The sequence below is a fragment of the Aethalodelphis obliquidens genome, unplaced genomic scaffold, assembly GCF_003676395.1.
Source record: "Aethalodelphis obliquidens isolate GAN/ISIS:26980383/991018 unplaced genomic scaffold, ASM367639v1 scaffold15, whole genome shotgun sequence".
Classification (NCBI taxonomy): domain Eukaryota; kingdom Metazoa; phylum Chordata; class Mammalia; order Artiodactyla; family Delphinidae; genus Aethalodelphis; species Aethalodelphis obliquidens.
The window spans coordinates 11,795,922-11,811,180 of record NW_020837959.1 but is presented as its reverse complement, the minus strand read 5'-3'; the positions used below and the strand labels follow the sequence as shown (position 1 = coordinate 11,811,180).

General features: G+C 49.3%; 1 protein-coding gene across 3 annotated transcripts in view; it reads right to left on the bottom strand.

The window, feature by feature from the left end:
• Positions 1–15,259, bottom strand: part of STK24 (serine/threonine kinase 24) — a 108,644-nt gene that overhangs the window by 30,199 nt on the left and 63,186 nt on the right. The window contains exon 2 of one of the 3 annotated variants that reach the window (XM_027115950.1): positions 14,863–15,001. The exons of the other annotated variants lie outside the window; for them this stretch is intronic. Coding sequence (XP_026971751.1) covers positions 14,863–14,919 — 57 coding nt within the window. The 5' untranslated portion in view covers positions 14,920–15,001. The remainder of the gene's footprint in view (positions 1–14,862; positions 15,002–15,259) is intronic. 3 annotated transcript variants of the gene reach the window in all.

Genomic DNA, 15,259 nt, shown 5'->3' with positions numbered 1-15,259 from the left:
ACACCTAAGCTTGGAGTGCCTCAGCCAGAAAAAAATGGCAATAATCTGTATCCCTAACCTCACGGTTCACCTGACAAGAAAATGAGATAATGAACGTGAAAGCACTTTGCGAAGCTCGGGGTACTAATCACAGGCAGAGTGCTATTAGCCCCCTCAACAGCCTCACCCATACGTGCCTCGAAATAACCCGGTGAAACTGAAAAAGTCCAATTAACAAGACTAAACGGCATTTCTCTGCATGGGAGTTTCTGAGCGGAATAAAATCTTGAACAATGATTCATCCACATTCTACACCAGAATGAAAAAATTATTACTGCCCTACAGGCCTTGAGGCATGAGTGTTAGAGAAGGATGGTCTGGTCAAGGGACACACGTGACCTGCTCGACTAAGTGACCAAGCACTGTCACGGCCCAGATGCAGAATCACTGCCCTCATAAAACCTGCCAAGTGAATGACGCGTGAGGTACTCTAAGGAAAATAAGAATTCTTAAAACAAGAATGATTTTAATCAGAATAATTTCATGTTTAAAAAATGACCCCAGACAATGGAAGTTACGAATGGCCTTGTAAGAGAATTTTCTCATGAGGGAAAGAAAACAGTTGTTTATTTAATAACTTAAGGAGTCACCACTTAAAAGGCACCAAAGCGTGTAAGGCGAGGCGTCTCCCTCTCGCCCCTGGCTCCTGGCTGTCCCGCCTCCGTGCCCCCCAGCCTAGCGGCGCATCTTCCGTGACTTCACAGAAGTATCTCTGCAAATACCTATCAGCTCCTTCTCCACTTCTATCCAAATGTAACGCTCTATACACTCTTCTATACCTTGCTTCTCCTTGGAGCATTCTATACTTGTCCATAAAGTAATTCCCTTTTTTTTTTTTTTAAGTCGTAACTAACCCACACCCTATTGACAACACCAGGTTGCTCCCATTCTTTTGCTATCAGAACCTCCAGGATGTATCATTTGGGGAGTTGCTGGAGGCTGAGTCAAAGGAATCCACTTGAATTTAAATAGATAATGACAAATTATTCTTCAAAGCTCCATTTGTACCGCCTCCAGCAACGGGTGAGAGCTCATTTCCCTTTTCTTTGCCAACGCACCATGTCCCTTGACAATATAATCCAACTTTTTTCCAGTCATGCTTAGGAGGTGAATGAATTGTGTCCCCCTCCTAAATTCATATGCTGAAGTCCCGACCCTGAGTACCGCAAAACGGGACTGAATTTGGACACAGGGTCTTCAAAGAGGTGTAAGTTAACATGAAGTCATTAGGGTGGCCCTAATCCAATGTGACTGGTGTCCTCATAAGAGATGAGAACACAGGCACTCACAGAGGGACAAGCGTGTGAAGACACAGGGAGGAGACGGCACCTCCAAGCCAAGGAGAGAGGACTCAGAGGAAGCCAGCCTAGCCGACACCTCGACCTCAGACTTCCAGACTCCGGATTTGTGAGGGAATAAACTTCTGCTGTTTAAGCCGCCGGGTCTGTGGCGCCGTGTTACGGCAGCCTGAGCAAATGACGGTCATCAACCCATTGCGGGGGGCCGGGGAGGGGGGGCGTATCTCACAGTTTGCCTTTCTCTCATTGTAAGGCTGAACATCCTTATATATTGAAGAGTCATGCATGCTTTCTTTTTTTGTGAGCCCTTATTATCCTCTGTCTGTTTTTCTATTGACCTAATATTAGGGGAAGTAACCTCCTGTAACATGAGCCACAAACACAGCATTTTCCTCACTTGTCTTTTGATTTTGCCTTTGGTAGTTTTTTGCTCGTGGAAATTAATTTAATGTACACACACAACATCAACAACAACACCGCTTACAGGCAAACCTGCCCTGCACTGCCTGGAGGTGGTGGCTGAAAGCTGGCGCTCCCCACGTTCACAACCCCCACGGCGCTTGACAGACGTCAGACGACGGAAAGGTTAACACAAGGTGAATAAGAAAAGGGGTGGATTCTGCACCATTAACAAAGATCTTTACACCATGAGTTCTGAAATGAAGTTAAGCTCTGCTTCTGCATCTGCACGGTAAGCAAAGGCTGAGCCCAGGAGGTCTTACTAAAACAGCGGGGCGTCACAGACTTCCTTAGGAGTGTAGATTGTAAAGCAAAGGTACCTTTTTGCTGAGATGCTGTGCATGAACCCAGACTCTCGAGCCCGGGTTTGGATCCTGCCTCTGACCCGCACCAGCTCTGGGACCCTGAGACCAGGTCCGAAGCCGCCTTCAGTTTCCCATCTGCTCCTGGGACTAAAGAACACCCACCGCGCAGGGGTGCGCCTGGCACACAGCAGAGCCCATGAACTTGGGCTATTAATAGCACACTAACTTCAGAGCGCCCCCTGTCTGAACTCAGGGCCACTGGGAGGCTTGTGAAACGTGGAGGCAGGAAACGGGTATCGAAACCCAAACCCCACCTCGTTTTACGGTCAGAGCAACTCCCTGACATTCACGGCACCTTCCAACTGCACTCAAGGCACAGAACACAACCCCTGGCCTCAAAAATAGCTGATTTAATTGTTCCTGTCTCACAGATGCCAGCATTCCTTCAGTGATTCCTGCCTCCTACGCACACAGTGTCACTGGGAGGTCTGTAAAATGAGTAGGGCTCAGGCTCTTTTCCTAAATAAATCACTTTTCATAATAGAAAAGTGGGCAAATAACTACCACCAGCCAGCCTGTGGTGGGTACCACAAAGACACAAAATGCTATGGGTGTTCAGAGGAGAGGCCCGTCTCATCCATTACCTACACAACAGAACTAATGGGGAGAGAAGAAAATGAGAAGATCAATCAGAAAATCAATGGCCAATAGGCACATGAAAAGACGTTTAATGTCGCTAATTATTAGAGAAATGCAAATCGAAAGTACAATGAGGTATCACCTCACACCAGTCAGGACGGCCATCATCAAAAAGTCTACAAGTAACAAATGCTGGAGAGAACGTGGAGAAAGTGAACCTTCCTACACTGCTGGTGGGAATGTAAATTGGTGCAGCCACTACGGAAAACAGTATGGAGGTTCCTCAAAACCTAAAAATAGTTTCCATATGATCCAGCAATCCCCCTCTCCTGGCATATATCCAGACAAAACTCTAATTCGAAAAGATACATGCACCCCTATGTTCACAGCAGCACTACTCACAGTAGCCAACATATGGAAACAACCTTAATGTCCATCAACAGATGAATGGATAAAGAAGATACGGTACATATGTACAATGGAATACTACTCAGCCATAAAAAAGGGAATAATGCCATTTGCAGCAACATGGATGCAACTAGAGATTATCACACTAAGTGAAATAAGTCAGAAAGAGAAAGACAAATGCCATACAATTTCACTTACATGTGAAATCTAAAATATGACACAAATGAGCCTATCTATGAAACAGAAACAGACTCACAGACCTAGAGAACAGACTTGTGGTTGCCAAGGGGGAGGAGGCCGGGGCGAGCAGATGTGAGCTTTTCTGTATAGAATGGATAAACAAGGTCCTACTGTATAGCACAGAGAACTGTATTCAATATCCTGTGATAAACCAGAATGGAAAAGAATATATATAAAAAAAAGAATGTATATATGTATAACTAAATCACTTTGCTGCACAGCAATAATGAACAGAACACTGTAAATCAACTACACTTCAATTAAAAAAATAAATTAAGAAAACAGAAAATTGAAGCAGGATAAGCATGGGGGTGGGGAATGACGGCGGGGGCGGGGGTGGGGGGGACGACAGCCCAGCCTTCCGCTCTTTCATGAGGCCCTAAAAGGACAACACTGGTCCAAGACAAAGTCTCTTAGTGCTGGAAACAAGCATGGAACAAGAGAAAGGCCACTACCTGCAAATACCAACTAAAATGACACTGCGCTATTAATAAAACCTGAAACGGCACAAAGAGAAACAAATCAACTGAAGATTTCTGGATCAAATCCTTAGGAAAAAATCAAAAGCATCACTACGAATTATCCAAAGATACTGGAAACACTACATACACCAAAAGCTATACAATACAACCAAAGATTTATTCAGAGGAAAACACAGTATTATACATTTTCATTACCAAGCCAAAAAAAACGGTGTGGGGGGTGGAGAGAAATTTTAAGTGTTCAATATGGAAGTTAGGAAAGAAGGAAAAAAGAAGGAAACCTAAGGAAAACAAATAAAGATACATGCTAAATGGAAAAGTATTAGAATGAGAAATCTATTTTATGTTTTAAATAAACTCCAGGTACTATAATCAAGAAAAAAATAGGTAACACTAATTTGTAAATATAGCAGTAAAAAATTACGGATGGAAACACTTTTAAATGCAAACAGAACAGGTCACAATGTTTTATTATAATAAGTTTAAAAATCTACAATGAGGGCTTCCCTGGTGGCGCAGTGGTTGAGAGTCCGCCTGCCGATGCAGGGGACACGGGTTCGTGCCCCGGTCTGGGAGGATCCCACGTGCCGCGGAACGGCTGGGCCCGTGAGCCATGGCCGCTGGGCCTGCACGTCCAGAGCCTGTGCTCCGCAACGGGAGAGGCCACGGCAGTGAGAGGCCTGCGCACCGCAAAAAAAAAAAAAAAAAAAAAAATCTACAATGAAATAGATGATTTCTTTGTGATGTATGAATTAAAATTTTCTCAAGAAAGAAGAAACGGGTGGGGGAAGAAATGGATCAATTAACATCCTCTAAAAATATCTATATAAAGAGGAAGGAAGGAGGGAAGAAAGGATGGGAAGGAGGCAAATGATTTTGCCCTTGAATGTTTTAAAAGAACAGAATATTCTAGCAACTCTCCTGAAGCACGGGACTTTTCCTGACATCGCAAGGTAACACCGACACCTGGAAAAGGTTATCATCAGTACAAGAGGAAGAGGGAGGTGCGTTTCCACGTGCCAGGGATACGGTGCCTCCTGGGACAGAGGGCTGTCATCTCAAGAGAGGAGTTTCTAGAGAAGAAAAAGGTGCTTTTGGAAATGAACGTCAGGTGTGAGAGTCTCCGCACGTGTGAAACGTCTGCATCGTATTTTCCACCACCCACGGCCTGCCCAGCCCCACCAGGCCTCGGGCCTGCCTGTCGGCCAGGTCTGCAGTGCTTCCCTGAGGCCTCCTCTGTGTCCGCTCGCTCCATCACCATCAGAAACCTGACATGACAGGGAGAACACAGCCAGAGCTGCTGTCCCTCCAGGCCATCTCTCACCGGCCCCCACCCCCGACCACCAGTGGCCCAGTCGGCTGGGACCAGGACACTCGCGGAAGGAGGGGAGAGTAGAGTCCTCCAGGGCCTGGGGAGAGCCACACCCTCCTTCACCACAGGCTCTGAGGGGACAGCCCCGGGGCGCCTCGGGTCTTCCTCTTGGTGCAGCAGGCGGGGTCCCAGCCTCAGCCCGCAAGAGTGCGACCCCGCAGCACCGTATGCTTTACCGAAGATCCTCATGAGGAGTATTTCATTTGATTCTCCCGGTAATCCTGTCCGTTTAGGTAACCAGCTTCTTCCGCTTTGCAGACGCGGATACCTCGTTAGCGCGGGCAAGGGGAGCAGCTGGGGCCCGAAGCCAGACTTAATGTTGAGTCAGAAACCTCAACAGCAAGAACCACAGTAACAAACATCACAGACTCCATGCGACTTCTAAAGGACTCCTGTGAAGAAAACATGTTCTAGGGTAACTGTTCTTAACTGGTTTCCTTTCAGAGAGCAATGAACTCTCATCTTACTGCCTGAAAAAAGACATCGGTTTACAAAAGGTCTGCCTGTGACCTGCGGGATTCACACGCCCTGCTCCCTCGTGCCAAGAACAAGAACTTCTGTCCTCATGTGCTGCAACAAACTGGAAAGAGCGCTGAGCCGCCCCTAAGACGCTCTTCTCCGGGTTTACGTCACAGGCTCCTCTCTCCTGGAAGAGGCCGCCTCCTAACTGGGTGCACGTGTGCGCAATGAGTTTCAGTAATTAAGTGCCCCCGCCCCAGGTGCTCCTGTCTTTTGCATCAGCACATATTCGCCACAACGGCAACAGATCTGTTAATGGGAAGTTTCCGTGCTGAATGCTGGTTAAAAACGAAGATGGATAAAAACATCTGCTTAAACGTAAAGATCCTTACAAGGTCATCAGGGAACTACACTTACAAATGACCTAAATCTGAGGGAGCAGAAAAGAAATAACAGAGAGAAGCATGGAAAGGGTGCCCTGGGAGATGAAAGAGGAGGACTTGACTTTCCCCCCTTGCTCTGTCCTCATAAAAGAGCAAACACAACAGTCAGTGATCATAAACTGCTACGTCAAACAAGTCTGCCATAATCATAAGCTAAAAATGTTCTCTTCCTAAAAGTGAAATACTGCTAATAATTACAAGATTCTCTTTCTGCCAGGTGAAGATTTTAACGGCTATTACACAGCATATGTCAGAAATATCCACCACAAAACCATAAAACCAAAAGAAGTGACTACTGAGGGCTCAGTACTAACTCTCCGATAAAGACCCAGCCCAGAGAGATCAGACAGGACTGGCAGAGGGCAAATACGGCTGAAAAAGAAGACTTTATTGTGTTCTGCAAATTTAAGAGGTACCTTCAGTGTTAAGATAACGTATGGCATTAGAAGATTCACGCGTAACAGATGCTGTACTTCAAATGCACGGGTGGCAAATTCATATTTATACTTTTATCTCCATCCTTCAGGGTATTTACAATACCCTAACGGTAAACAGCTCCCAAAGTAAGGGACTTCTCCTGCAACATGCCTGAATGTCCGGTGCCGGACTGTACCGAGGAGACGTTTCTGCTATCTGAACTCTCACTCCCCTTCCTTCCAACCTCCTGGCCACCTCACTCATCTTTATTTTCTGCACAGTTCTACCCCAGAATGAACAGTTAGATAACAGGCACATGTTCTCGATGTATAGTAAGTTCGTTAACGATGAGCTGCTGGACACAGTCAAGCTACGCTTGGATCGGACGTGCAAATCCGGGGCACCCTCCCTGAGGCAGCCCTGGGGCGCAGACCTGAGACTGCCGAGGTGATACGGATACGTGTCTCCTGCCCCTACACCCGACCATGACATGAACCACCACCACCCCCAGCTCCATTTCTGCCTCGGTGAGGCAGACTCCATCACAGCACATAAGTGTCCACAGAGCCCCATGCAGACGCCTAGAGAAGAGCCAGCCTGAGTGCTCCGTCTGGCTCCGTGGTCGGTCAGTAATGGCCGTGACAACGTGCGGCTCCCAGACAGGGTTCATTAAAAGGGCCTGGTTCGAGCAGTCCATGTTTCCATGTTGAAGCAGATGTCCTTACTCACCCAAACTCCTGAAAGTCCTGCTGTGCTGCGTGGACCACTGAAAGAGGAGTTCTTTCCCCTCACCGGGAGTAAGGCTTCTCTTTGATTACATACCAAGCACTCCTCATTACATAATCTAAGTAAGGTTTGTGATCTCATATATGATACTGGTTTTTTTTTTAGAAATTTACTTAGAAATATAGAAGTTTTAGAAAAGAAAGCATATGGCATAATTAATTGTTTTACCCGAATACATCAGCTGTGTTTAGACACGTCAGACGAAGGTTTGAATAGGCAGAAGATGTATGTTGAGACAAAAAGAACTAGAAATACAATTAATACTTATTTTAAATTATAGGCAACAGCCAGAAAACAGAGTTGAGTTTCTTTTTGGTGAAGTAAAATATTCAGCCTAACTGGAATTTTAATTCATTCAACTTTCTGGATAGAAAAGCATAAAACGGAGCGGCCAAATGTCTTCAGGGACTCCCTTCAATTACACTAGGACAGTGTGTTCGGGGGAGAGAAAGGAAGCCATGGCCCCGCTCCCCGAAACGTCTGGACGTTCTCTATTATCTTTGGTGCCGAGCCGACCTTTTTTCTTCCCCATGATGGAAATGAAACGTATTCCCCTGTGATTTCAAAGCAAGATTTACTTGGGGATTAGTTTAGTCCACCCAAAAGTAACTTGTTTTGCTTCTACCCGTGGTCACCCTGGAGTCTGATACAAAGGGCTCCCTGTATCTTTTCTGTTTTTCCCAGAAATGCAAGGACAGATGCTTGCAAGCTAAAAATCACTCAGAGAAAACAGATGTTCTTTTCCCTCTCCCAGAAGTTGCAGCTGTTCCAGGTCCATGGGGAATGCGGCAGATGACTTCCAAATGGCAACGGAAGCTGGGAGGGTGGCTGTCACAGTGTGGGCACGGGGCTCCCCCAACGTGGCTGAATGACTGAGCAGATCACTGCGGGGAAATGAGGGCCCCGCTAGCCTGGGGGTGGCAGGCGGCTCACGAGAACCAAAGACACCCTTGTCTCTACACTTGGAATCAACGAGTATGATGCCCAAGATGACACAAGGCAGCAAAAGTGGAGGGAGACTGTTAAAATCCTAGCCGGAGGCACCAGGATAAAGCTTTTGTTTGTTGCTCAGAGAAAGGCAATCCTCATGGAAGAAAGCAGCCTGACTGCACCACCAGGGCAGACGGAGGCCAGGGCTCCTGCAGAGGGAAAAGCTGTCCTCGCAGAGTTGCAGGAGGCCAGACGGGCTGTAGCTGCCAGTTCTTCGTGCGACCAAAGCCGGTGACTAAACAACTGAGCGCCCACGGACTCTGCGTCCCCGGCACGGGCTCTGCCCTGGGCCAGCACTGGTGCTCCCTTCTGCGTGTGGACCGACAATCTGGCCGCTCTCCACAAAATAAAAAAAAACAATCCAGCATCTGGGAAACTGCCGCTCAAAGGAAGTTTTGAAGAGCTGCGCGTCTGATCACGTTTATGAAAACGTGCGTGAATTTCCTCCCTTTTCCGAGACTCTACCTTCTCATGTTCACGTCACTTACGTAGAAACATAAACCCCAAACCCATTTTCTTTAGACAGTATAGAAAATTAATGGGGGCCGACAAATAGCGAACACAGAAAGTAGCGGCATGGACGCAGGGCAGATATTTGGAAGGAACTCTGAAATCAACTGTGTTTAAAAAGAACAAGCCAAAAACCTAGGAAAACAACCCAGAGGAATCACAAACAGACGATAAAACGGACCAATTGTATCGCTTCCTGGCACACCTCCCACTCGCCCCGCCAGGTTTTAATGTACTTAGAGTCTAACAACGTGAGGTCGAGCATTTCCAGAAGCAGCTGGCATTTTCCAGAGTCCTCTCGACTCGGGAGGCAGGTGGCCCGTTTACCTCAAATGATGAGTCGCGGTCCCTGAAGACCAGACCAGGAGAAAGAGCCGGAGGCAGAGCTCCGCGACCCGCCAGCCCCTCGGCCTCTGCCCGCGCTTCTGCGGCCCCCAGTGCCCGGGCGAGAGCCGGGGCGGGCCGCTCTGTCCTCGGTCCCGCCGGGAGAAGCCCACAGGGCAGGCCCGGGGAGGCTTCTCCCACAGTAACCTCGGTCCCTCCGTGAGGCCAGCTGCTTGCGGGAGCGGGCTGCGCAGAGATGGGCCGTCACCGGCCCCGGCAGGGACCGCCCGCCTGCTGGACGGCGCGCAGGAGCCTCCAGGCCCGGGCGGCAGGGGGAGCCCCGTGGCAGGAGGCTCTGTGGGCCCCTCCTGGGCTGCCGCCCAACACCCCCCTCGGGGGCACGCTCCCAGCCCACCGCCCCTGCTCTCCTGCCGGCAGGGCCATGGGAGGGGCCGCGGGAGCGACTGGACAGGAAGGGGAGGGAAAAGAGGGACGGGAGGCAAACCACCCCAGAGAGCCGCTGGTGAAGAGCGTGCTGGTGACTCTTGTCTCCAGATTTTCCGTCTCTCAGAGCCCACGGGTGATTTCACCAGGGCCTTCGACATGGTTCCCTCGAAGACAGCTTCAAACAAAGGCCTAACGTTCCTGACGTGCTCACCCCTTTAAAGCCTGAACGTGTTTCTAAGGCATCTTTGATGCGTGGCCTGCTGGGAGGGGACCCTGCACCTCGGGCATTTAAATCGGGTTGTTCACAAACACAGTCCGGCCACAGCCCCGAGATCCCCGTTCAGGGGTGGGCCGGGGCACTGGCAGGTTTTAAAGCCCCCTGCGTGTTCCGGCTCTAAGTTATTACTGCCTCTGGATTAAATAAGCACCTTCCAATCAATCCCTTCCTAATGGGAACACTTGTGACGCACGCAGACCTGGCTCATGAGAGGGAAGAAGTCCCTGCTCTGCAGGTTGAATGTGAAGCTGCCAGGGGACGTTCTAGGGGGACCGTCCCGGCAGGCGTTTCTCTAAGTGGATCTGAGGCCTAGGGAGAGTCCAGGCAAGGCACTGAGATTTGGAAGCTCGGGCAGTAGTGAAGACCCTGGACTGGACGAGTGTGCAAAAGGACAAGCAGGAAAAGGAGGCCAAGCACTAACAGTAACCAAGGAAAAGAAAGGCGAATGAGACACTAGAAATTCCCGTCAGAGGAAGGCTGTCTCGTTCCCCAGACCTGAGGGCCCATGGCTGCAGTCCACCCCAAACAAAGCGGCTTATTAACCTTCGAGTGTTCATTAAAGGAACAAAGAGTGAACCACACCCCCACCTGGGGCAGAGAAAATCTTAGAAACATCTTTGGCAAGCTTTTATGAAAAGTCAAGACAAAAAGATTTTAGGGAAATGTGGTATTAATCACCCCCCAACACCACCAAGCCCCCAACAATTTCTGTTAGGATTTTACACCTACCATAGGCTTCAGCACTTGTGATCTTTGTGTTTCCTATGAACAAGACACGCACAAATACTTTTACAGCTTATTTTCTCTCAAATCCCACAGTTTCACTCAGAAAACTATCTACTGAAAAATAAAACTGTTTAAAACATGAACATGCTATTTCAGTGATTGCCTTTTGTATCATGCTTCATGGTCCTTTGTCAATTTATCCAGTTTTTAAACCACCAACATTGAAAGGAATGCTTTTCTAAAGACGGCATACCAGCAGGAGACCCACAGAAAGCTGTTACTGGGTGCTAACTTGGCATCTCCGGACTTATGTTCTTAACCACAGTGGATGCCTTCTAAGGCTCTTCCCAAGTGCTGACAAGAGAAGCTACTTCCAGAGGGCTCCGTCTGGGGATTTTATAGAATTGAAACTTACCATGAGAGAGAGAGAGACACAGAGAGAAAGAAGGGTCCCACAAAGAAACAGATTTAGGAAATGCCACATACTGAACTTCCCTTCAAGGCTCAGCAGCTCTGAGAATACTGTCACGGAAACCTACTAGACCCAACGTGTCCAAACATCTCATCAGGGAGCACCTACGAACATCTTCGAGAAGGGGGCTCATCCAGAAACACTCCCTTAGCTCGAACCCACCTTCAGAGCCTTCCGGCAGGTAGAAAGCAGCTCTCCAGTCAGTGTGAGACCCTCCCCCATCCACCCCACCCCCGCCAATCCGCAGAGCCCACTTATGTGCCAACTATGTGATAAAAGTGAGATTCAGCCACAAAGACTGAACAGGCCCGCAGACAGCGTGAAGGATACTGGTGGCAAATTGCATTATTCAGACTCATGAGATCCATGGGGTGCTCACGTTTTTTGATGACACGACTAGACTTTTACAGTCAAACACCTCAACGTCCTCTAGTGCCCACATCTTTTCTTACCACACACAATGAGTAACACATGTATATCCATGTCAGACTAGCCAAGATACTGTCTTTCTAGAAAGTCTGGTGACTCAAGTTATTGCTTCAAGTTTGAAATGAGAATACAAGAAAAAAAAAGAGAGAGAGAAAGGGAAACTACAACAGAGGGCTCCAACAATGCTCATATCACATCATTCACACCTCTTACATGTGGTTTGAAACTCTCGAGTCTCTGATTAACCAAAGTGACGAAACACGGTTCGATTTTCAGGAACCGGGGTGGGGTTCACGTGCACAGCCTCGCAGGAGTCCCCGAGGTGGCCGGCCAGGAGCAGGACCTCAGGGGGAGCTGCAGAGAACCTGCACGCGCCCTCCTCCCATCCCCCGGAGGCCCCTCCTCCTACTCAGCAGCAAGAGGGTGGCGAGGGGGGGCACTGGGAACGGCCGAGAGACGCAGGGAGGGAACTAGGGCAGCAAAGAGGCGAAACCCACCTCTGTCAAATGTTTCCAGTGTACTTCTTTTTTTTTTTCTTTTTTTGGAGCAGATAACCACGCTACTCTATAACAAACTAGGAGAACTCAGCGCATGTATACAATTGTCTGCTGTGGTCGAATACAGTTCAAACTAAGTTACCTGACCTTGAACAACACTCCTCTCTGGCCCTGCGGTGAGACCAGCACACAGGAGTCGCATGTGCTGGCGCCTACCTTGTGTGGCTTTCCCTTCCCCCTCCTTCAGTCGGGCATCTTTATTACGACAACCTCCTTGCTATCTCCCTCCTCCTGGACTTGGGCCCCAGCCACCAGAGCACTTATTCGGGGTGATAACTGCCTGGTTATGCATCTCCTTCCTTCACCAACCAAAGAAGGTCCAGGTGCAGAGCCCACACCTGCATCCCTGGCCCAAGTGAGGCGGGGCAGCAGGGCTCCGAGTGCCCAGAAGCAGGGAGGCGTGTGACACGGCAGCGGGGGGACAGCTGACGCAAGGGCCAGGGACCCTAGAACCTGGGCCTTAGCATCAAGGGAGAGGACGACCTTCGGACACAAATGAACAACACAGTCAGAACGTGCTGCTGCAGGGAGAGGCAGCGCTCAGAATCCCCAGGACTTTCTGCACACGCACAAAATCCCACTAGCAGTTTTTAAAAAGCAAACACCTGTGGGCTTGCCTGTGTGGAAAGACACTTCAAATCCCAAGTCATTAAGGGCTCACACACCTCAATGAATACGTTGGAAACATTTTCGGCTTGGTTTTTTTCAGTATGGCACAAGCGAACACTAGTTAAATGTGCTCTAGGGGGCTTCCCTGGTGGCGCAGTGGTTGAGAGTCCGCCTGCCGATGCAGGGGACGCGGGTTCGTGCCCAGGTCTGGGAAGATCCCACATGCCGCGGAGCGGCTGCGCCCGTGAGCCATGGCCACTGAGCCTGCGCATCCGGAGCCTGTGCTCCGCAACAGGAGAGGCCACAACAGTGAGAGGCCTGCGTACCGCAAAAAAAAAAAAAAAAAAAGGGCTGTAGGGGGGCCAGTCTTAAACCCAACTGCCAAAGATCCCCGTTTACCAAGAGTGCTTTTTAGAAACAAGGTAAAGATAGACACAACCCCGCACACTTGTGGTGCACGCAGGAGGGCCAAGAGACCCAATCATCATTTGCTCAAAGAAGACAGCAGAAAGTCAGGTGAAGAACGTGCCACTCCTGTTGACAGTGACTCCGATGGACCCGCTCTAATTTCCCCAATGTCAAACGGAGGCAGAAACTTGATTAAAACCAGAAAAAGTAATATCAAACTTGGTTCGCTATTAAACCAAGAAGCGAAGCTAGAATTAAATTCACTTAATAACCTCCAGTTCATAACCTCCTGCTCTCACATGGAAGTTGGGTTGGTACTGGCTCCCTTATATTAAAGCTGCTGTCGTTTTCGTCAGACAGTCCACGAATGAAAGAGCAACGGACTGCAGATGGCTTAATGCACCTCTTAGAAAGTAAACACAATATGCGGGACCTGGAAAGTAAAAGAACATGTAAGAACCAGGAGATGATCCTCCCAATACTTTCCACACTAGCCAGAGCGAGCGCAGCTCCTAAGTGTGCCCGGGAGCTCGGGAAGGAGACCCTTACAACAGTCAGAAAGATGATCTTAATGGGTTGGAATAAGCTACCTGCCCCACCCCACCCCAAAAGTTAACAATGAAGATGCTTCCTTTCTTAAAAACGTGCACAAGTTGTCATAGAGGAAATGTCCGCGGGGAGGCGCCTCCCTGTTCCTCATGACGTGAGTCACCCCCCTGCAGTGACTCCCACTGACCAGAGCTCCCAGCAGCCCCTCCACGCGGTCCCTCGTGCTCTAGAACACAGCCCTGCAAAAACCAGGCCCCCGAGACCTCGCAACCCTGCACAGCCAGCAATCCTGCCACGCCCACTGGCTCACTCCACTCGTCACTGCCAGAAGGGGAGAAGTGAGGTCCATTAGCAAAGCCAGAAAGATCACACTCGGGTTAAAACCCATTTCTCTCAGCAGCCATACCTCCCCTTCCAAAGTTTTACATTCAACCAGTATAAGTGAAACGACTTCCAGCACCTTTTCCCAGGGAGACAAGTGAAAATTTCTCCTCTTTTCAACCGGAAACCTAAGCTCTTAAAGACAAAAACCAAAACGACAACAAAACTTTGCTAGGAAATACACTCATATTTTCTGCTGCATCTACTCCTTGAAGAATAAAGCAATACAGCAGGAGGACACAGGCTGTGCCGGCAGCAACCAAGCCGGTCCAGGGCTGCCGTCCATTCCTAGGGAGACGAGGAGTTCCCGTCTGCCGTGCCTTCCCTGGGTCAAGATCTGGAGCAACACCTTCTAGAATCTGAGAGCTTGGTCTCTAATTTGCACACGCACCAGACTCAGGCGGAGGACCCACCACAACAGTTGACAGCAGCCCCGTCAACAATGTCCCCCCAGATCAGGCAAGAAGGGAAACAAACTCTGCAAATTTGTCTCCAAAGCAACAGCGGCTCACAGTGACCAGAGTTAAGCCCGACGTGTGGTGAACTACAGACACAGAACCACAAAGGGCCGACCGTGAGTTCACGAGCACCACCTCAGGGGAATCCCCGTCCTCATCCGGAGAAAGCGGCCACAGCTGCCTTGCACTCCACTCATTCCTAAGCCCCGTGGAAACAGGGTTACTTGTTACCTGATGTGGCGGAACCCTAGCCCTGGCTGGAAACAAGAGAGAAAGCCTCAGGGCCTCTGACACACGTGCACGAGGTGTGGATGGGGGCAAAGCTCGGGCTGACCAGGAGGGCGCACGTCTGCCTGGGTGGCACCGACAGCAGCTTACCTCCGTGGAAGTCTGTCCATGTTGGGGGCATGTGCCCACTGTCCATCGGGCTGCCATCCCTTTGAGGAGAGGGAGACATGGATGGGAACCAAAGGATCTTCTAAAGGCAAGTTCTTACCGCAAGCTGGCCCAAAGGTCCCTGCAATCAAAGAAATCATTGTGGTTTTGCATTTGGCATATTTATGCCCCTTTTCTTCTAGGGACAAGTCTGTCAGCCTCTGAATGGATCTCCGCTTTCAGAACACAAAGTGTCCAGAAATACAGCTAGCTCCACCTAGGTAAGGAATACAGGAGATGGGAGAAGGGCAAGGGGTCTTCAAGGCACACCCTGGTGCAGAACGCGAGCGTAAGAGCATTTCCTTCTCACAAAAGAGCCAGAAATCAATTGTTACTTTTA